The sequence below is a fragment of the Nilaparvata lugens genome, chromosome 11, assembly GCF_014356525.2.
Source record: "Nilaparvata lugens isolate BPH chromosome 11, ASM1435652v1, whole genome shotgun sequence".
NCBI classification, from domain to species: Eukaryota; Metazoa; Arthropoda; class Insecta; order Hemiptera; family Delphacidae; genus Nilaparvata; species Nilaparvata lugens.
The window spans coordinates 33,588,953-33,610,924 of record NC_052514.1 but is presented as its reverse complement, the minus strand read 5'-3'; the positions used below and the strand labels follow the sequence as shown (position 1 = coordinate 33,610,924).

Here is a 21,972-nt window from a genome sequence, read left to right as displayed (position 1 = left end):
TAATGTTTGTTAATAGTTACGATCTCTGTGTTAGAAAATAAAAATATCAAAATTAATAATTAATTATTAAATTAAATAATATAAAGTTATAAAAGCATTTATAATAATAGGTACCGGCATATTAGCATTTAGAAGAAAGAAGCCGAACTCCCAATCAAGCTTTTAACGTTTTGAAACATTGACAGACATTACCTTTTATAATTAAACATTAAAATAAATGAAATAATCATAATATTCATTATAAATTTATTATATAAACATAATGTATTATTAGGCTACCCAGCAATAACCTGGTCAGAATATTTTATTTAGTTTTGTCACTCGATCAACTGGATTGAACGTTTCATATTTGTGAGGTTAGGTTGTAGGGAAGTCAACAATAAGAAAAGAGCGGATCGATCATCCTTCGAACATATTTCGAACCTCAATCGAACCCTTGCGTAACATCTCGCATAACGTTCATGATCGGAGCGAATGCGGAGCGTGCGGGGAGCGTGTTGGAGGCGCGTATATCTGTACACACCTTTAGATACAGATATAATAAGCATAGCATCAGCTGATTGAAAGCGGAAAGCGCGTGTTCATAAGTCTGAAGGCACCTTTGGAGGCTACTACGGTGGTGTGCATTTTCTAATACTGTTCAATAAACAATGAGTTCTAGTCAATTTCTATTGATAAATTAATTTCAAATAAAAATGAATTGTCAATTTAAGAGAGTTTAAGCCAATTCAGATTACAATGAAATTGATCGAATGCTATGATATTCTAACATTTGTAAATTATGTTGTAACATCGCTGAAACATGAATATATATAAAAGGCTTTCGTGTCATATATCATAGCAATTCATTCATATTTATTCATTCATTACATCATTCATCAGCTTCCAATGTGGCTATGAAAATATGCGACGTATAACATGAATCTATGCGAATATGATACCTGAATGAAAGCTGTGAATACATCAAGTGCCTTTGTGTTACAATTAAGAAGGTCTTCCACTTGTTTAATTAATTTTCAATCTATTTTATTTTCATAATTGGTCAATAGTGTAGGTAAAATGACTTAGATATACTACAATAGTAACTAATTCAACTTGGGTCGGTTCATTAAACATATATAGTTCTATTTTGGTTAATGATAAATTGATTCTAACATTTTATTGTTCGATGAATAATTATTTGTTCTAATTTCTTTTTTACCTGTTGGAACTGGATAGATGTGTTCAATAATAATATTATTTGAAATAATAGATATGTCTGAATTTAGAACATGTTTGAGGAACTTCCATTGAGTGAATTTCTCCAACTTTTATTCCTCATTCCTTTTGATATTGGTTGTTGTAAAGTTTATCATTATTTTGATTCAAATATGTTTTCAAGTCAAATGATTCACGAAGGAACCATTCGATTTAGCAATAATATTAAATTGCTGGTTAATTCATCAATCCGGTCGTTATAATTTGAAATAGAATAATTTTCCTTCTTAATTTGTGGAAACTTGAAGGATATTCTACTTAAGAATTTAGTGGCCCTATTTTCTCACATTCTATTGGTGAAACAAGAGTTTTCTCTTTCTGTAAATTCAATGATCAAGACACAATCAACTATTCTATTTTTACAATCAACTTTTTTTTAGTATTTCAAATCAAATCAAATTTATTTCCATTCAAAATACAGTTCACAAACATAAATATAAATTACATTTCATGGAAAGATTAGCATCCGAAAAATATATAACAAAATATATTAAAACGTTTTAATCAACTCCCTTTTCTTAGAAAGAACGTCGGAATATTTCATTCGAAAACAAGTTGAAGACCTTCGTTAGTGTGCCTTTAAGTGTCAGTGAAAATCAGACGACTTGTGTTGCACTGTCTCTGTTCTGTGTATTTTCCTTTCTTTTCTCTTCTTTTCCTTGTCTTTCGTCCTTTTCTACTATTGTCTGTGTGTTTGTGTGTTGCAAGCGTCAATACGCAAACCCCCCACACAGCTTCCGCTCATTGTTCCGGAAAAACCGGCGCCAGGTTGGTCTCTCTCTCTCTCTCTCTCTCTCTTTCTTTCTCTCTCACACAATCTTTCTCACTTTCTCTCCTTAGCCCTTTTTTTATTTTTCTTTGATTGTATAGATGAATCTGTAATTGTGAAAATGAAAACATTCTTTATTTGGCGGAGTTAAATATTTTGAAAATGAAAACATTCTTTATTTGGCGGAGTTGGACTATTTGGTCCTCTCTACCACTCAACCTTGAGAAATTTTCAAGTGATTGGGAGAGGAAAAAGGCAAACTTCGAGCTACTTCTCCCCCAAAATTAAAATGATATTTCAAAATTAGGTCTTCATTCTCTCAGACAATTGTTGCTAAAAACTTGTAATTTCATAATATGAAAATCAAATAATATCATCATTTGTCGAACCAACCACCTTTTTTTTATCACCTTGTGTCGCCTCAAATTTGATTAGCTATGGTTTTCAGTAAAAAATTATATTTTTCCTCTAGTTATTATTTTGTTCTTTTTCCGTTAAGTATTGTATTTAGATTGTTTCAAGTATTTGAAGGCAATTGATTTATACAATTACTTCTTGGAACAGCATATTAAATATAAAGTCTCCTATATCCACTCTACAGTATAGAGTAATATAGTCAAATATGTTTTCCATAAACTGGCTAAATTTTCTAAATTCCATAAACTTGATGACTAAATTTTCTGGAATCATTTATTTCTTTAGTCTCTTCCTATGTCGTTGAAAAATTCTGTTGCTTAATCAGTCGATTAATAGAAATGAACCACTCTATCATTAATCTCTGTTGAATTAATAGCAATCGAGGTGAATTTCCTCAATATTTTCTTCATTAGTACAATATTTTCAGTACAAAATACTTATTACTTTTTCAACTCTCCTTTCACCTACCAACTCCTTCCTCTGTCACCAACTATTTTCACTTCATCCCACTTTTGTCTATTTCTCTTTCTTTCTCTCTCTCTCTCTCTCTCTCTCTCTCTCTCTCTCTCTCTCTCTCTCTCTCTCTCTCTGAACTCGAATTTCACAATTTAGCATTTCAGTCTTAATAGTTGTCGCAAAACTGTAGATAAGTGCTTGACAAGTGAATATTGATTCCATAAATCACTGTAAAAACGTTGGTTGACGCACATGGCTTTAATTTTAAAACTGGCTTTAGTTAGTTCACCAAGAGAAGCTTTCATTTAAATACTGACTATAGCTAGTACACCACGAAAAGAGCTCTGGATACCAATATTGAAAATCATTGTCAGCAATGGAAACCAGGGATCTTCTCGTGATGAACTCGTTGAAGTATCTCGTTAACATTACAACATGTTGCATCAGCGTTTTCTTCGCTGAAACAGTTGTGAAGCTTTGAAATATTTGGCTGGGATTTGTTGTAATGCAAACTGGGCCTATGCTTGATATGGCTATATTTTCAAAGCTTTCCAAATACTGTTGGTTGAACCATAGAGAAACAATAGCGTGAGTAAATATCCCATGGTATAGGGCGTTTATGTCGCAACGTTTACTGTTAACTCAAGCCGATTACTGTGATTATTGTCGATTTTTACAGTTTTGTTGGGGTGAGAGTGTATGAACGGGCACAATATTTTATTTTAATCAATGGTAATAGAGAACTCAATCTACTAATCACTTGGAATACATTTACTGCATGTCAGAAATTTTAAACTACCGGTATAAGAAGTTTAAAAACTATTGTGAGACTGTGAAATAAATATGAGAGACTACCAGCGTCACAAAGCTTCACGCGAAAGAACTATGTGGACTATCGGCTTGAGATAACAGTAAAAGTTGCGACATAAACGCCCTATACCATGGGATATCTTCTTATGCTATTGTTTCTCTATGGGAGAACTTGGAATACGTTGATTGTCTGAAGGCTGAACTTGTTAGTATGTTTGGTACGGTATTATGAATGACTGACTGCTACAATGCTTGTTGTATAGTGTTATTTGAATGAAAGTGAAACGGTTGTGTACTTAGGGCTTCGTTTGAATAAAATAAGTAACTTATCACACTAGTTTGCACTAGTATATCAACTGCGGCACAATTGAAATGAAGTAAAAGGCCAGATCACAATGATTTGTTGAGCTTCATAGAACAGCTGACTTGAAGTTGCCTAGTACACACTCACTACCTCCGTAAACAAAAGCCGTAGTGCATTTGTGTGACGTCAGCACAGGTAGGGCTCCTACACCAATAAAAACACTTGCTGATATAGATCAGCTGAGATCAGCGAATTTTTATTGGTGTACCTATCCAAGGTAGGAGCCCTACCTGTGCTGACGTCACACGAATTCACTGCGGCTTTGTTTACGGAGGTAGTGACTCACTACAGCAACTATAACCTGGTTTCATAGTTACTGTAGTACACACTAGAAATTCTGTAGAGAGTGAAATATTATTGTCATTTATTTATACAAATATTTATAAATACAAATGATTTTTGTTGGATTCCCACATGTCAGTGGAAGTGACCGGTACAGTGAGAATATTATTCCCATAATTTTCAATGGGACTATTCATACTGGCCCGGCCGTGCTGAGTGGGAACAGTCCAATCAGAACTCATGGAAATGATAATTATTTTCACTGAGCCGGTCACCTCCATTGATACTGATGACTGTGGTGGTAATCCAGCTTGAATGAATATCTAGTGTGTGGGAAACATTGAGTCAGCTTTTCTAGGGTTTTATTAAATCGTTGATTGTCTTATCTTTTAAATATCGATAGTTTAATGTCGATATTTAATATCGAATACATAAATAGCTATGTAGTGTTTAGTGCGCTTTTGAATGCCAGTGGAATGTTTGAGATAATCTTTCATTAACAATTCTCATTTCATTGCTCATTCTCATGCTTCATTGAAATATTTTATGCTGAACCATTTTCATTTTCATCTCATATTTTCCCGGTTTACAACAATGCTTCAAATCATTGAAAGTGTTTTCGTGTATGATCATTTTAAGTTTAGATTAGTGAATTAACTGGGAAAACTCATTCTCAACTCAATCATCGATGTAGGATGATTAGAAATTTAGATGGTATTAAATAGTTATTTATTGTTATGTAAAAATATGTTTTGGTTACAATTTGATGGATGTGACAATTCAATAGTTGAGTATTGAAACACTTAGGTATTCATTACAAGTGTAGGTAAAATTCTAATCTCCGTTGATTGACAACCATTCATTGCGTTTAATGATTCATCTCATACTTTGAACTACAAATTGCTTTAATAAATCTCAAATATTATACTTTGGAAGCTAGTTGTCTAGATTTAGATGCTCTAAACTGAGCTATGAAATAGAAATAAAATATCAGAGTATATCAGTTAAAATTGTTAAATGAATGAAAAAGACATATGCCCCAAGGTGTTGGAGTGAATATTGGTGAGTAGGTCTTGCAATATTTCTTTTGAAACCTGTCTGCTGTGAAGTCTGCATGTTTTGCATTTGTTAATGATTTTCAGTTATGAATTTATTTCCGAATTTTGGTTGTTTTCAAATTTTGAATGCTGTTTTTTTTCTATAAAGTTGTATATTCTATTTTCTCCTTTATAAAATATCTACTTTTGTAGACCACAGAGTTCTGCTAGTTTTTTAGATTATTTTAATTTTTTATCCTTTTTTCAGATCCTTTCTACAATCCCTGATTGACCCATCCTCGTTCCTGAAGTCATTCCTTACCCATCTGAAAATATATCCTTGGAGTGTATTATAGCTTTATCAAAATTGAGTCTAATTTTTAGCTAACTTTGAAAACTAGACTGAACAATTAGTTTGTTACTGTCAAAAATTCAGCGTTAATTTGTGATTATTAATATTGCATTTTTTCAATAAAAACATTTTTTAAATTTATTTTTCTTGAAGGATTTTGCTTTTGTATTATTAGTTTTAGTTTATCAGATATGATTAACTTCTGCATTTAAAATGAATTACACATCGTAGTACAAGAAGAATCCAGTAATTGATAGTAGCTTCTTCTTTATTTAATGCATTTCTTTAAATTATTACCCAATTCGAGGTATGACATTGAGGTTGAGCTACTGTCAATAATTATCTCATTTCATTCTACTTTTTTCATCAGTTCTTGAGATACTATTCACAAATTCGCTGCTCAAATTGGCATCAACACTATTATATCCTAGTACATATTTCAATATCTATTATATTTGTTTTTAATTTTTCAAGTCATTATCTTTAATCTCCAGTTATGAAATTACTTGATTCTATTGTAAGGTTCACGTTATAATGGCAGTGTTTGATTACCAATGGTATTGCTATCCTTGTCTAACATTCAACAAAGCGGATAGCACTATCTCTTTCTCGCTTTGCTCTGTTGCCAGATCGTCTTTTAACAATGTAGAATTAATTATCAATTAACAAAATATTTCATCTTAATTATGAAAATTCATTAAGAAATTATTGAAAAATATAATTTCTTTCTTATGAAATATAATTTATTATTTTTAACGAGAATGAATACATCAATAAACCTGTATCAGCTACCGCATATAGAAGGCATTGACAAGACAGAGGATTGGCAACGTTTTTCTCCTATCTTCCTCCACTGTCATTATAACGTGGACCTGACTATAGTCCAAGTTTCAATCTTCCACTCTTCGGTTCTTTATAATTCTGAGCTATCCATTTTCTCATTACCTAATAATTATTTTCTCTGATTTCTAAAATAGTTATCAATTACCCTACACATTCAGATTATTGATATTTTTTCTCCAATTTTTACTCTCCATTTTCAGTTTTTCCAGTAACTATTTTTGCATTTTTTATTCATATTTTGCATTTTTCTTTATATTTTGTATTTTTCTTATATTTTGCATGTGCATTGTATTTATTTTGCATGCTACGCATGTGTCTTTAGTGCATGTTGGCGACAAACAGGAAGAGAAAGGAACGAAAGAGGAATCAAAAGCGAAAGGCGCGTCAAAAGCAATTCCGCCTCCCACCTCTTCTTCCGCTTCTAGGACTCTTCCTCCTTCTTCGAAAGTTGCCTCCTCTTCTACTTCTGCCGCTTCTAAAAGCGCTACTAGTAAGTTTTTGGTTTGCTTAGGTTGGCTTAAGCTGCGTTTACACCAAAGCTATTTACAAAATGTTTATTTTTCCGTCCTTTTAATCTATATTAGATTGAACGGAACTTGACAAACACATATGTTCATCTATGTGTGATAAGTTGTGTTCAATCTAATAGAATCTATAAGGACGGAGAAATGAACATTTTGTTATTAACCTAATCCTCATAGACGTTATTAGATTGAACATAACTTATCATACACATAATGAACATATGTGGTTGTCCGCTCAATCTAATAGCATCTATAAGGATTAAGTTATTAACATTTTGTTGATAACTTTGATGTAAACCCAGCTTTAGTAAGCTAAGTTTTGTTCTGTTTAGCTTCTGTATGATATTGCTAAACGAGGAAGTGCAACTACCCAGGTTATAGTTTTCAGGTGGAAAGAAATGAGATACCACATTTGTTCAAATGCTGATGAATTAATGATTATTATTAAACGAGAATCCAAATTAAATATTGTCAACCACCACGAAGACTTCTTAAAAGACAGTTGTCAATATTGTCTTATTTCGTGCAGATTTAAATCCAAAATTTACAGTCCCAGTTCATAAAATCATATGAATACACTAACATAATGATAAAAATAAGAACCTTCCAGCAGTATTTATTTTCAAATCACTTGAAAATACCATTAATGTCCGAAACATGTTGTGACAAAATAATTTTAAAGGGTACTGAGATTTATATTTTTATTTATCTAAATTCAAAATGTATAGTTTTCATGTTTATTTTAGACTAATTTTTTTTTTTAAATTGTACACGTGAAATTCTAACCTTATCTATGACTTTGTCACCTATAAATTTGGAAGAAAAATAGCACAAGGACTACCTTATTATTTTATCTTCTATAATGTTATTGCATTAGTGTCATTCGAATAGTAAATGAATAAATAAATGAAATTTATAAGTTTTCAATAATTTTTCTGTTGCATAAGTCTTCGGGGTGGTTGTCAGCATTTTATTTCTATTTTCGTTCACTAATTATTGTTAAGTTTCTACTTTAAATCTACAATAATAGAACATTCTTTAGTATCTTTACTATAATTTGAAACCTGAGTTGAAAGTTTGGTTGACCACTTCTTGTAGTTTCCACATACAATCTACAAAATTCAAAATTCTTCTGTATCTTGGAACCTGTTAATTTTCTTCTGCTCTTCACTGGAATCCACAATAACGTATGCATGGATTCCTCCATCTGTTTATTGGTTGAGTGGAAATTGGACCTTCAAAAAGCATGAAGCTGGAAATTTAGAGTTTTGATTTGGGTTAGTTTTTATAAAATAAAGGGTATTAAATTAGGAAAAAAGACTGTCCCATTCATATTGAATAGTTCTTTTTAATGAATAAATCACATAGGTTATTATTGTATACAACTATTAATAAGAGTTGACAATATTTTATTTGTTTCATTCCTCATGGAGAAATACGACAATCTTAGCCACTTGAAACTTTGTACTGTACTGTAGCTTGCTAAAGCAAAAATCTTTAAAATTCGAATTCCACCTCGTATATTGTCATAGCCTCTAATACAAGGCCCCGGCCTACGATATTGCAACGTCGCAGTGTAAGCCAAAAATTTTGTTCCAAACATTCCCCCTCAAACTTCTTTGTAAACTGATTTATTGTTGCAAGACTGATAGTTTTACACAGTCGTAGGGAAATTGAAAGATTAGTGAAATCATACATCACGAAAAAGAGAATTGAATTCATTATCTATAAAATTATCAGCACGGAATTTTTTCATCAATCGTAAAAAAGTTATTAGGCTCAAAACAGCAATATATTCGTGTACTCCTCATACTAGATTTGTATTTTCAAAAATCCTCTTCAAGACCTGATATCTCGAAAACTTTAAAAGATATAAGAATATTTGTAAGATAAAACTTTAGGAAAACTTACTTTTGTAAGCTTTTATTTTAAAGACGGTAATTTCCGTAAAACGCATAGTTTTCGAGAAAATATATGCAATAACCCAAAAAATTGTAGGCCTACATTCAAATCAATCTCATCCCCTTAGCTAAGTGGGTAGGGGCGGAGACTTTGATATGTTCAACCTCCTAACTTTCTGAAACAGATCTGTGAGGTCAAAAGTTGTCTTGCAAACGTTTTCCTCTATTGGAGTTTTCTTTCCTTTTTCTTTCGTTGACTGGGTTAGATAGCTCTATCTGCTTTGTCGAATGATGGACAAGGATAGCAAACCAATGTCATTATAACGAGGACGTCACTTATCTATGCTCCATACAGGGTGTTCTTAAAAAAAATCCTTAATAATTACCGTACATACAAAACGCATGAAAAATTAAGAGCTTAACAGATTTTTGTATATTTGAATGTAATTAAGGATTATTTTTTAAGGTTGCGTTTGTCTATTATAGACTTATTCTACATCTTTCTCTTCAAAATTAAATTTTGTACAAGTTCTGTGGAAAAATTATTTTGTGTTTATTGTACATTTAACATAGTAAATCTGCTTCAAACCTTAATGGAACTTGTTTTTCGGGACCAAGTTTCGCGTATTTCGTCACATATCTTGAAAATTACTGTAGCTACAGGTCTGAAAACGGTTTTATTCAATTTTTCAGTTCATTTTACATAAAGTACGCTAAATTGTACATCTTAATTAACAGCCAACAAATACCCGTAGGGCAGCGGAACTGAAATTCAGACGAAATATTTCACCCTTTATAACTTGGTAACTGAACATTTTCGGACCTATGTTAATTGGAACTTTTTTCTTCTGTTGATGTGAGAAACCACACGATGGGCATTTTTTTAAGAACACCCTGTATAATAATAATTAATATTAACTATCCATCCTATCAAGGCTAGCTACAAACATCGATTTTTGGTCGTAGGATTTTTGCCGTCTTTATAAATTTTATTAGATTGAATGGAACTTCACAAACATCATCTGTTTGATGTAATAGAATTTATAAGGGCGGCAAAAATAAGGCTAGGGCCACACGAGCGCACAAAGTGCGTCCGTTGCAACTTACTTTTTTCGGCCGTCGCCAATGACACCACACGAGCGTTGAGTGTGGTGCGTCAACGTCAGTTGGCTTTACGCAATGGAACCAGACGAAGCAATAACTTTTGCATGTCTCGACGTGCGTTTTAGCATTTCTGCGCAGTTCAAAAATCACCGTCCGTTACGACTTCCGTTACTTGGTACGCACGTACCTCGTGTGTTGTCACCAATTCACTTCTATGTATTTCTACAACGGACGTCAAAAAGTAAGTTGCAACGGACGCACTTTGTGCGCTCGTGTGGCCGGCCCTAGCCTAATACGTCCTAAAATCGATATGTGTATAAGGAGGCTAAAATAAGGCTAGGGCCACACGAGCGCACAAAGTGCGTCCGTTGCAACTTATTTTTTCAGCCGTCGCCAATGACACCACACGAGCGTTGAGTGTGGTGCGTCAACGTCAGTTGGCTTTTTGCATGTCTCGACGTGCGTTTTAGCATTTCTGCGCAGTTCAAAAATCACCGTCCGTTACGACTTCCGTTACTTGGTACGCACGTACCTCGTGTGTTGTCACCAATTCACTTCTATGTATTTCTACAACGGACGTCAAAAAGTAAGTTGCAACGGACGCACTTTGTGCGCTCGTGTGGCCCTAGCCTAATACGTCCTAAAATCGATATGTGTATAAGGAGGCTAAAATAAGGCTAGGGCCACACGAGCGCACAAAGTGCGTCCGTTGCAACTTATTTTTTGCGGCCGTCGCCAATGACACCACACGAGCGTTGAGTGTGGTGCGTCAACGTCAGTTGGCTTTACGCAATGGAACCAGACGAAGCAATAACTTTTGCATGTCTCGACGTGCGTTGTAGCATTTCTGCGCAGTTCAAAAATCACCGTCCGTTACGACTTCCGTTACTTGGTACGCACGTACCTCGTGTGTTGTCACCAATTCACTTCTATGTATTTCTACAACGGACGTCAAAAAGTAAGTTGCAACGGACGCACTTTGTGCGCTCGTGTGGCCCTAGCCTAATACGTCCTAAAATCGATATGTGTATAAGGAGGCTAAATGGGTTTAAACCTGTTGTCTCCATTTACAAAGATTATTATTTGCACAGACTTAATAACGTGAATCTAGCTATAGAGACGTTTACTGTGAGCATAATCCCAATCAACTGAGGAGTTTACCCATCTCTGAGCGTCCACCCAACCACCCCGCTTGGCCGTAGTTAGTGCTAGCTTTGAGTGTGTGCGTGTGTGTGCTAGTTGCTAGTTCCGGGGGTAGCCGCCAGAGCGCCAAGGACAAGGGGACGGGCGCCCGCAAGAAGGACCGCTCGCGCTCCAAGTCGCCGTTCCGCAGTTTCCGGTGGAAGAAGTCGCCCGCCCAAAAGAGCGCCCTGGGCGCCAACCAATCGGCCACTTCCGCCTCGGACGACGAGGCCAACCTGGAGCGAGCCGCCTCAGGTCAACCACTTTCCAACAGTAATTGGTGGCGGTTGGGGCGACAATCAATCAAAAAACAAATCAAATTTATTTCCATTTTCACTCAATATTCATTATATAATATAATAATAATTAATATTAAATACTCAATAAAAATGAAATCAATCAATCATCAGAATTATACAACTTCTAGAAAAGCACCACAGGCTAAACCCCAAATCGGTTCTAAATTTAAAAATTACAGAGTGCAATTGAAACATTACAAAAGTTACGATTCGTAAAATTTAATTGTTTTCCAAGGTCTATAATTTATAGGACATCTATAAAATCGAATGGACCATTAAACCTTTGGAGGGTTGAAACTCGAAAATTACAGTGAATAATAATTGAAATGTTACAATTATTCGTAAAATTACACTGTACTCTAAGGTCTAGTTTCTAGAACATTTATGAAATGTAATTGACCATTAAACCTTTAGATTTGATAGTCCATTAAATGGACCAATGCTTTATGAAAGATTACGAGTTATAATTTGTAAAACTACACTGTACTCCAAAGTCTAGTTTCTAGAACATTTATGAAAAGTAATTGACCATTAAACCTTTAGATTTGATGGTCCATTAAATGGACCGATGTTTTATAAAATATTACAAGTTACAATTCGTAAAATTACATTGGACTCTAAGGTCTGGTTACTAGGACATCTATCAAATCTAATGAACCATTAAACCTCTAGATTTAATGGTCCATTATATTTTACAAGTTTCCTAGAAACCAGACCTCAGTATAGAATCAAATCTTTGACGAGATCAAGTCATTTCCATTCAATCTTTGATAGAAGTTGGTAAAATATCTATGACCAGTTGGTGATATATTCTCTATTCTTATATTGGTGATATATTCTTTATATTCTCTATTCACCCCACCATTCACGGGACCCGACACTGATACGAAGGGGGTGCTGGGGGCGGAGCCCCCGCCGAGACACGAAGCACCGTGTATACAGTGTAATGGAGTCTATAGGCATAAAAAATTACAAAGTCAATAACTTCAATATTCAAATACACAGTGTAATGGAGTCGAAAGTCATAAAAAAATCACTGAATCAATAACTACAATATTCAAATATTTAGTGTAATGGATCTTATACCATAAAAATCACAGACAGAATCAATAGATGCAATATTCATTCAAATGGACTAGCTTGATTATTTATTTATTTATTAGGTTAGCACAAACAATACAAAGATTGGAAAAGAAAAAACAGGCTATTGCCCAAAACTTCTTCAATTTCTTAATTATTCAGTTTTAAATTGTCCAAATATATTGACATGGTATTTACATTTTTATGAATCTATTTTACTTCATAATCATTATTTTATAACAAAAAGTTTTCAATTGATTTAAAAAATTATTGTTATTGCAAATACCTACCACTTTATCACAACAATCTAGGTAAATTATATACTACCAAGCATGCTTTACTAATACCCTAGATGTAAGTCAAATCCGGGTTACTAACAAACTTGAAGTAATTAATAAGTATATAATCTAGCTATAAGTAATATTATCACATTCTGTGATAAGCTTCTGGTAATGCATCATCCAATGTGTTGTCATGTTTGTTTGACTTGTTATATTATATTCTGGTTTAGAATTATCTGCTTTGTCTAAACAATCTGCCAATTTGAACTTATATTGATTGAGTCTTAAGCATATTATTACTCTGAAACAACCTTGCAATCGTAAAGGTAAGTTCAAGCCTGTAAGTTCTACCCTTGAACTTCAAGGGTAGTTAATGATTGAACTCTATAGCTCGAAGTAGAAGTGTTTTCAAAGCTCATCAACTTCGAATTTCCTGTTGTTGAATTGGAATGTAAGTTATTGGGTTTGGAATTTGATAGTTCACAAGCGATGTCTTGTAAACTAGGGTATATTCATACACTAGTAGGAACTACTTTTATTGTAAAATCATCTCTAGTTAGTCGTAGAACTTTATAAGATGTTGATGCTTTGAAGCATGGTGTGTCATTCCATTAGTTTGTTGTATATAATGAATTGTTTTCTAGCTTGCAGTAGATATATGGGGTCTTATTCTCTGTCATTAGTATTTATTTTCATCAAATTTCAAATACTAGCTAAACTCATTGCATTTTGTTGTATTGTCTGCATTACAAATGCTCCATATCATTCATTAGTTCAACATTGATCAGAAAATATTAGTATTATAAGGATCTGCTTACCAACGTAACTGCTTGGCAGAAAAATAATATCATTGCTATTTATGGGAGTGTTCACACTGTTCCATTCTGGTAATGTCTGAACATTTCTATAAGAGTCAATAGTTTTATTTTTCTGCGGGATCTGCTTACCAACGGATCTGCTCAGCTAAGAATATCATTGCTTTCTATGGGAGTGTTCACACTGTTCCATTCTGCTAATGTCTGAACATTTCTATAAGAATCAATAGTTTTAATTTTCTGCCTAGAGCAAAATTACATTGGAAAGCAGGATCCAACTACAGTTACTGTATAAAGTTATTTCATATAGTAACTGTAGGTCCAACTAAGTGTGTGTAGTTGTTATAGTTGGATAATTTTTTTGCAATTTTAGTTTTGTTTATTTATTGAAATGTGTGTTTGTGGCATATTTCAGAACGTCCTAGTTCAGCAGCTGAAGAGAACCAATTGGAAGGCACCTTGGTCAGGAAACATGAGTGGGAGGCCACCACTAAGAAAGCTTCCAACAGGTAAATTATCAAATTTTAAAAATTAATTGTGTTTTTTATCTTTTACAATTTGTATGATTTACAATTTGATGGTTGAAGCTGAAAATTAGGTGTTTTTCACAATACAAGGAGCATTGTTGTCAGGTGTACCTGGAAATCTATTTGAGATAGAGCGCTCTCCCTGATCTCAGATTGTAGAGCACAAAAATACGCCCAGAGGGATTTTGAATTATACATCTAAATGTTAACAATCGGAAGATATTGTTGATCAAAAACTGAAATTCATCAAAATTGATTTTTCCTTCAAATTTCATTCATTTTTGAAAAATCATAATTCAGTACTCATTGGAGATAGAGAGTTCCGAATGATCTCATTTTATTCAGAATCTTAGTCTAACAAAAAGGCCAGAGCAAATTTTTCTGTCCGATTACGAGATTTGGCAGAAATAGCTGAAAACTGGAGAATGAGCCGAAAATACGAGGTTTTTGGGCCACCCTGTTACTAGCACAAGGAAATTTTGCATGAAGAAATTGGTTCTGGACTTCTGTTATGTACCCAAATAATATATTAAAAAATCAGAACTACAATATAAATTGCATGCACCAATGTATATAGTGACTGGACTATTCGTACACTTTTAATATTCTTTCGTGGATTTCACTACCTTCTGTGACAAAAAATCAGATCACGGCATGTTGCTCCTCCATGGTGCAATTCTCAAGCGGACTCGCCATTGATAACTGAGTCAATTTGCAATTATGTTTACGAAATACGATAGAACAGCTGTTCAGATGTCATCGCAAGGTTGTCCTAAAAGTTTCATATGGATCAATTTAGCCGTTTTTGAAAATTGGTTATTATTGTCTCGTTACTTATTGAATGACCCTCGTTATAACCACCTCTAATACAAGGCCCCGGCCTACGATATTGCAACGTCGCAGTGTAGGCCTAGAATCTAATACATGATTGGTAAAAAAGATTTGAAAAAATACCAGCTGATCCTTTTCACCAATCATGTATTAGATTCTAGGCCTACGCTGCGACGTTGCAATATCGTAGGCCAGGGCATAATATTAGAGGTGGCTATGTCCTCGTATATTGTGGAATGTGGATAAAATGAAAATATCTTCCATCAGGCGAAGTTAGGATTGGATGTTATGAATAAGTGCACTCGACCTTAGAGTCTGAAATCTTATTTTTTTAACCATACTAATGATATATTTTTTTCAGTTGCTTCATGAATAAATTTTTGAATGAAGCTGTGTTTTGCACTACACAAGCTCTTCCTAGTAAAAATGAAATAAAATATATCTCAACTCATCATTGTAGTACGACATACATAAACAGTATCAAAAACAGTTTTGGAACATTCTCTAAATTGAACATTGAATTAGAGATTTGAACTTATCAAAAGTATACACTTATAATATTATAAACTTATCTATAAGATTGAACTGCCAAAATTAGTGCATCTGTGATTAGAAATTGAGCTATTAATATAATTATATATATATATTATAATTATATTTATTTCCAAATTATATTATTATATACAAAGCATATTTTAAAGCGTGGATTATTTTTTTTCTCTATTATTGTATAAAACTAGGAAACAACCAATGTAACTAACTAGCTGATTGCAACTCTCACCAGCGGGCAAGGCTTGATTCCTTTGCTGGTGATGCCGCATTACCATTGAGAATCTAATTATGATTTTGGTATTATTTATGCTTAATTTTTATTTTAATTATTTTATACTTTTGATTATAAAATATGTATTTTCTTTTATTATGTTTTGAATATGTATTTATTGTATGGCAAATAAATGATTTGATTTGATTTGAAACACAAAAAAAATGTTATTGTAAGAATATGAACTATCTGTAGTATGACTTATCCTAATGTGCTTAATGTATTTTTATATATCTACATCTAATACAAAGCCTTGGCCTGCGATATTGCAACATCGCAGTGTAGGCCTAGAATCTAATACATGATTGGTGAAAAAGATCAGCTGGTATTTTTAAAAATATTTTTCACCAATCATGTTATAGATTCTAGGCTTACGCTGCGATGTTGCAATATCGTAGGCCAGGGCTTTGTATAAGAGGTGGCTATGATTTATTTGACTGAAATAAATCATTGAATCATTAACCCAATAAAGCCTTACCTAACCTAACATTGTTTGTTGGTAGATCATGGGACCGCGTGTGGGTGGTGATCAAAGGTGGCGAAGTGGCGTCGTACAAGGACCAGAAGAGTGCTAAGGCGACGCCCGAGGTCTACTTCAAGGGAGAGGCGCCGCTCGACCTGAGCGGAGGCAGCGCCGAGGTGGCCACCAACTACACCAAGCGCAAGCACGTCTTCAGGCTCAAGTTGGCTGGCGGTGCTGAGTACTTGTTCCAGGTCAGCTCATTCATTCATTCATGCATTTATTAATTCATTCATTCATTAATAAATTATTCATTCATTAATTTATTCTTTCATTATTTTATTAATTTATTTATTCAACCGCACATTTATTGATTGGTTCATTAATAAATTGATTATTTATCCATTCATTCATTCGCTCATTTGAAATACAGAGTTTGAGTCGTTTTCATGCCATTCTTTCAAGACCTATCAAACCAATTTATTCTTTTTGTGGCCGAATTAAATTTATTGCCCAATCTACTGAGTGGGTGAAAAGTTCGAGACTTTCACCCATTTATTATACATGACTTGTCTTATACTCCATGACTGGAGTCTTTAGGACGTAATCTTAAAAAAAAAAAAAATTGTAAAATAATGAAGGAAAAAACTGGCTTATAAACGTACGGGATAGGAAATTCAAGAATGACTTATCACCACGTCTGAGCCACTGGACTGATTAACTTGAAATTTTGCATATTATAGATTCTTAATTTACCGAGGATGGTTGTATGCCTATTTTAAATTCTTCAACATTTCAGTAGGTCAAGTTTTCAGTATGTTTTTATTAGACCCTCACGGAGCACGGGACCTGCGAGTACTAAATAAATTCTATAATATTAAAAATATTAATTTTTTTCATCTTTTCCTCTAATTTATTAATGAATGTAATACTTGAGATGCAGATACTCGGTTTGAACGGAGAAATGTCAGCTGTTCGTTTGAACCCCGTATGAAACACATTATGATAAATGCAATCATATCTACAAGTAATCGTGGTTTAGCGTTAAACGTAGTGTTAGCGTATGACCCTACATGTCTATTTTAATTAGAATGTGAATAAAATATGAGTGTATGCAAGTCATATTACATAGTAAACTTACTACCAAGTACTGTAGAGCAGAAAGTTTTGATTACTTTTTTACTTGAGAGCTAAGATAAAATCGAGATCATCAGTTATCCAGACTCTGTCATGTATCCGGTGCTCTTCTGTTTTTTGAATTATTGATATTTTTGAATATTTAGTAATTTTCGCTGAAATAGATTGTTTGATTTGATGTGATGTGTTTTTAGGCGAAGGATGACGATGAGATGCGTGCCTGGGTGAACGCCCTACAGACGGCATGTCAAGGCTCGGCCGCCGCAGGGGGGTCGAGGACGTCGCAGACCCTCCCCGCACCCTCCAAGGACGAGCCCAAGCGACGCTCTTTCTTCACCCTCAAGAAAAAGTGAGTCAACCATTGCAGCTATTATTTGCCTCTGCCAAAAATATGATTATAGTCGTACAGTCTTATAGCTTTGCCTATCGACGGAGCGCCACTAGACTACAAGGCCCTAGTCTCTAGGATTGCTCCAAAAGACATAATCCTGTAAAAGTAATAGTTACGCATCTTTTTGTCCTTTGAACTTTAATGTAAATTAAAAGAAGAACTATTGAATGGATAATTACCAGTAAAATCGAGGACATACTTTTTGAGATACTTTGTTTCAATAGTATGTTTGCCATCTCTCTTTTTTCACCCTTATTCCACTTATTCGTCATCTTCTCTTATTAGTATATTTTATATTATATAATTTTCTTATTTCATCTTTAGTAAGTTATTAATAACCCATATTGAATTGTATTAGCAACTCTCTCCTGCGCACAGGATTTTCCTTGCAGGTGTCTGGTTTTCTTATATTTTTGCTGAAAGTTTTTTTTTTGTATATTGTTTGTTTTGAAGAACCAATGAAGAATTTTTGAAAAACAATCCATTCATTCTGAAGATAAATAGAATTTAATAAGAATCGGACTTGATTTGTAAATAGTGTTACCTTACAATTATTATTCTTTTATTGATTCAATGATACACAATTATTTTTCAAAATAATTTGGTAGAGGATCAACACGTACAGCCCAAAACTGTTTCTACCTCGTATTTTGATTCATTAAAATAGTCCAGAAAATAGGTTATGTTTTGTCCACTTTATTATGTATTATTTTGAGGCAATAAATGAATTTGAATTCGAAATTCGATTATATTTCTACATTGTTAGAAAACGATCTGGTAACGTTGCAGAGCTAGAAAAGGATAGCACTATCTGCTTTGGAGAATGATAGACAAGGATAGCTACACCAATGTTAATCACATAACGTTGACATCACTATAGGCTAGAGTCAATTGATATTGAATTGAGCATAAGGGCCTTATAAGTATTTTAAGAAAATCGTATTTTCTATACTTAGTATGGAATCGATTGATTTTATTCATGTAACTACCTGTACTGGTACCTTATATAATTGATCTAGCCGGCAGGCTCGCAACGCTCGCCTCATCCGTCTAGCCAGGGGGCTCCGCCCCCTGCCCCTGGAGCCTCTGGACCGACTGAATCATCCAGAAATGGGAACAGCAGTGAGAACAAGGAAAACTTCAATGTTTTTCATATCTTCAGAATAATTCTGAAGCTTTTCTAACATGACATTTCTAGAACCTAGCTAAAAAAAATATGTACCCAATTTGAGCATTTTCTGTTCATTTGTCCTGATAATGCTGAGAAAACGCCGATTTTGGGCGTATCGCTGGCTTAATTTAAAGTCCTTTGAAAATTACATCTTACACAACATTGTACACCTTAGCTAAACTTTTCTACCAAATTTGAACATTTTCTCATCTTGAAAAATGTAAGAAACCGCAGTAAAAACGCTTATCTTGTGCATATGTATCTTTGGAGTAATTATTCTGAAGTCCTCTCAAGACAAAATTTCTAGACCCTAGCTGAAATTCTGTTTTTAGTTTGAAATCTTTGAAGTGTCATATTTATTTTGTCCAAGTTTATTCAATTTTTGTAACTTGTTTTTTTTTTGTAACTGGACACCCACCGAAAAACCTTCGGGTTTGGCAGTATCTTCAATTGTTTTGAGTTGTGAATAAAAATTTTGATTTGATTTGACATTTTTTGCCAATTACTTTTTGAAAAAGCTGAGAAAACGCGGAAAACGCAGATAATATATCTTGGGAAATGTTTCAAACGTGTTGTTAGCGCGCCTCCAGAAGGCCAACTTTGAACGTATTTGGTTCAGTAGATGTTTAGTTCTGTTCATTATGAATAAATAAGTGAGTGAGTGAGTGAGTGAGTGAGTGAGTGAGTGAGTGAATCAGTGTCATTAATAGAGAAAAAAATTATATTATAATTATAAGCCCATAGATATCTTTGATACATAGTGAAATACGGGTGGAAACTAATTTTATCAACTTTATTGGGTAACCCTAATGGATTAGAGGATCCTTTTTCATGCTTTTATATGGATAGATGAATAATAGTTTTTGAATCTAATTTCAACTACTTATTTGTTGCAGCTAAATCCAGTGATCGGGTGAAGAAGTGCTGAGTGCTACAGTTAGCTTGTCAAACAGGATTACAACTTTTCCAATTCGTCAACAAATAAAAATCAAATAAAATGCTTGCACTTGATCAGCCTGCTACGCATTTTATAATCAAGCGGACGTTTTCAATCATTATCATTTAATTATAAAAAATTAGATTGAAATAGTTGAACGTGTTTATAACTTCTAATAATCAACTCTACTATTTATCGAATACCTAGGTGCCGCCGTTTCACTACAAAAACTGCCAATATTTATTCTGTTCTGGAATTTTCTAGATATAATGTGTAATTTATGCATTACTAATAATGATAATACCTATATTATTCTTATTTCTGTTTGACTTAGCAATTCAATTGTATTACTATGTATGTAAGATGCCTTTCAGATAATACTATATCGTTATGATTAATATTATTGTACAATTATATATGTTTTTTATGGTAATAACTATTATATTGTAGCCAGAGAAGAGAAATTGTTTATAAAAGAGAATTGATAATCTAGATTTTTGGATGGAGGAAGTAATTATTGAAAGCTTATGTGACCTGTTTCTGAAAAAAGTATATATTGCCTATAAGGTAATGAATAATTATAGTAACCACCTTCAAAATAGTTGAAATGTTCTTGTTGTATAGCTTGAACGTGTCAGAGACCCATCCCACCAATTCTATCTTAAATTAGATTAATTATTTCAGTTCGATTCTCTGCAAATTTTAATCTAAAATATATTTTTATGTTGATGACGATCGCATTTTCTTTTAAGAATTTGAAAAAATATTTTGTTTGATGTCTCGTGGAAATTTTTTATGTTTTCATTTTGAGTTCATCATTATCTATATTTTACACAGTTTTCATGTTGGAAATCACTTTACTCTGTATGCGTCTCACCAACAGATTCAAAGTTATTTCTTTTTTTTAGCAATGACCGAGCTAATTTTTAGAATTGTTGTAATCATTCTTGTAGAGTTTATTATTGACCCATTAATAATTTCTACTAAGCAGGCTTGCTGTGTTATTGAACACGCTTGTGTATTTGGTCGTGAATAATTAGTGTACTATTATGATTGAAAAGTTCTATTTTGCAACTCTAACGTAAGGTTCTATCTAGATAAATCCTACAACTTTTAAAAGTGTTAAAATTTCAGTCATTTTTCAGTATTAGATCTAATTATTAACGAACATTTTTTGAAATTTTGACAAAAATAGAGCTAGAGGTACTAGAAAATTGTGGATAGTACAACTCTTCCAGTACCAAGAAGCAAATCTCGTCCTATCTAGAAAATAATGTACCGTAATTGAAACTACCGATTCAAAAATAATAATAATAATTGAAATCGGACATCACTTATTTGAAATTTCTATAAAGCCACGCGCTATACGTAACAAGTGCAACATTATAATTAATAGTAATCACAAATTCCAATGAATATTTCCAATAACTTACACTGATTACCGTCGAATGTTTGAAATTTAAATTTTGTAGGCAAAATACGTATTGTTATCATCAGTTTCTTCGAATTATTATTTATTCCGTTGACAATTTAGTTATATTGTAAGCAGTCTTGTGAAGTCTTCATTGCATTGAATTAAATTTAATGTGTGCTATTCACGTTCAATTTTTACAGAAATATTTATCCATTATGCTTGTTATTACTTCATGCCAATTAATTAATTTGGACTTTAAGGTTGATTCTGTTATTCGAATACTGTCTTATTGAATCAATCATATCTTCTTCCTCGAAGAAAAATGTTTTGTATCTATTTTATCTTTAAGATTTATTTTAAATTATTGCTTTCAACATTTAAAAAATTGATTATAAATATAGTGATATGTAAAAGAATAAATAGATGCTTATTGTTTGATAAGCTACAATGCTTTATTACTTGGTTAACCTGAGGTCTACTTTAGTTTCAGGTAAAAATTCTTGTTGCA

The 21,972-nt window shown here is 33.2% G+C and overlaps 1 protein-coding gene across 5 annotated transcripts in view; it reads left to right on the top strand.

The window, feature by feature from the left end:
* LOC111055159 (spectrin beta chain) overlaps window positions 1-21,909 on the top strand; it is a 156,604-nt gene extending 134,695 nt beyond the window's left edge. The window contains exons 37-42 of one of the 5 annotated variants that reach the window (XM_039438261.1): window positions 6,910-7,077; window positions 11,356-11,553; window positions 14,189-14,282; window positions 16,458-16,668; window positions 17,746-17,900; window positions 20,010-21,909. In XM_039438261.1, coding sequence (XP_039294195.1) covers window positions 6,910-7,077; window positions 11,356-11,553; window positions 14,189-14,282; window positions 16,458-16,668; window positions 17,746-17,900; window positions 20,010-20,013 — 830 coding nt within the window. In that variant the 3' untranslated portion in view covers window positions 20,014-21,909. Of the gene's footprint in view, window positions 1-1,965; window positions 2,026-6,909; window positions 7,078-11,355; window positions 11,554-14,188; window positions 14,283-16,457; window positions 16,669-17,745; window positions 17,901-20,009 lie in introns of all 5 variants that reach the window. The other 4 variants (XM_039438264.1, XM_039438265.1, XM_039438263.1 and 1 more) reach the window with 4 other exon arrangements.
* Window positions 21,910-21,972: the final 63 nt, after the last annotated feature.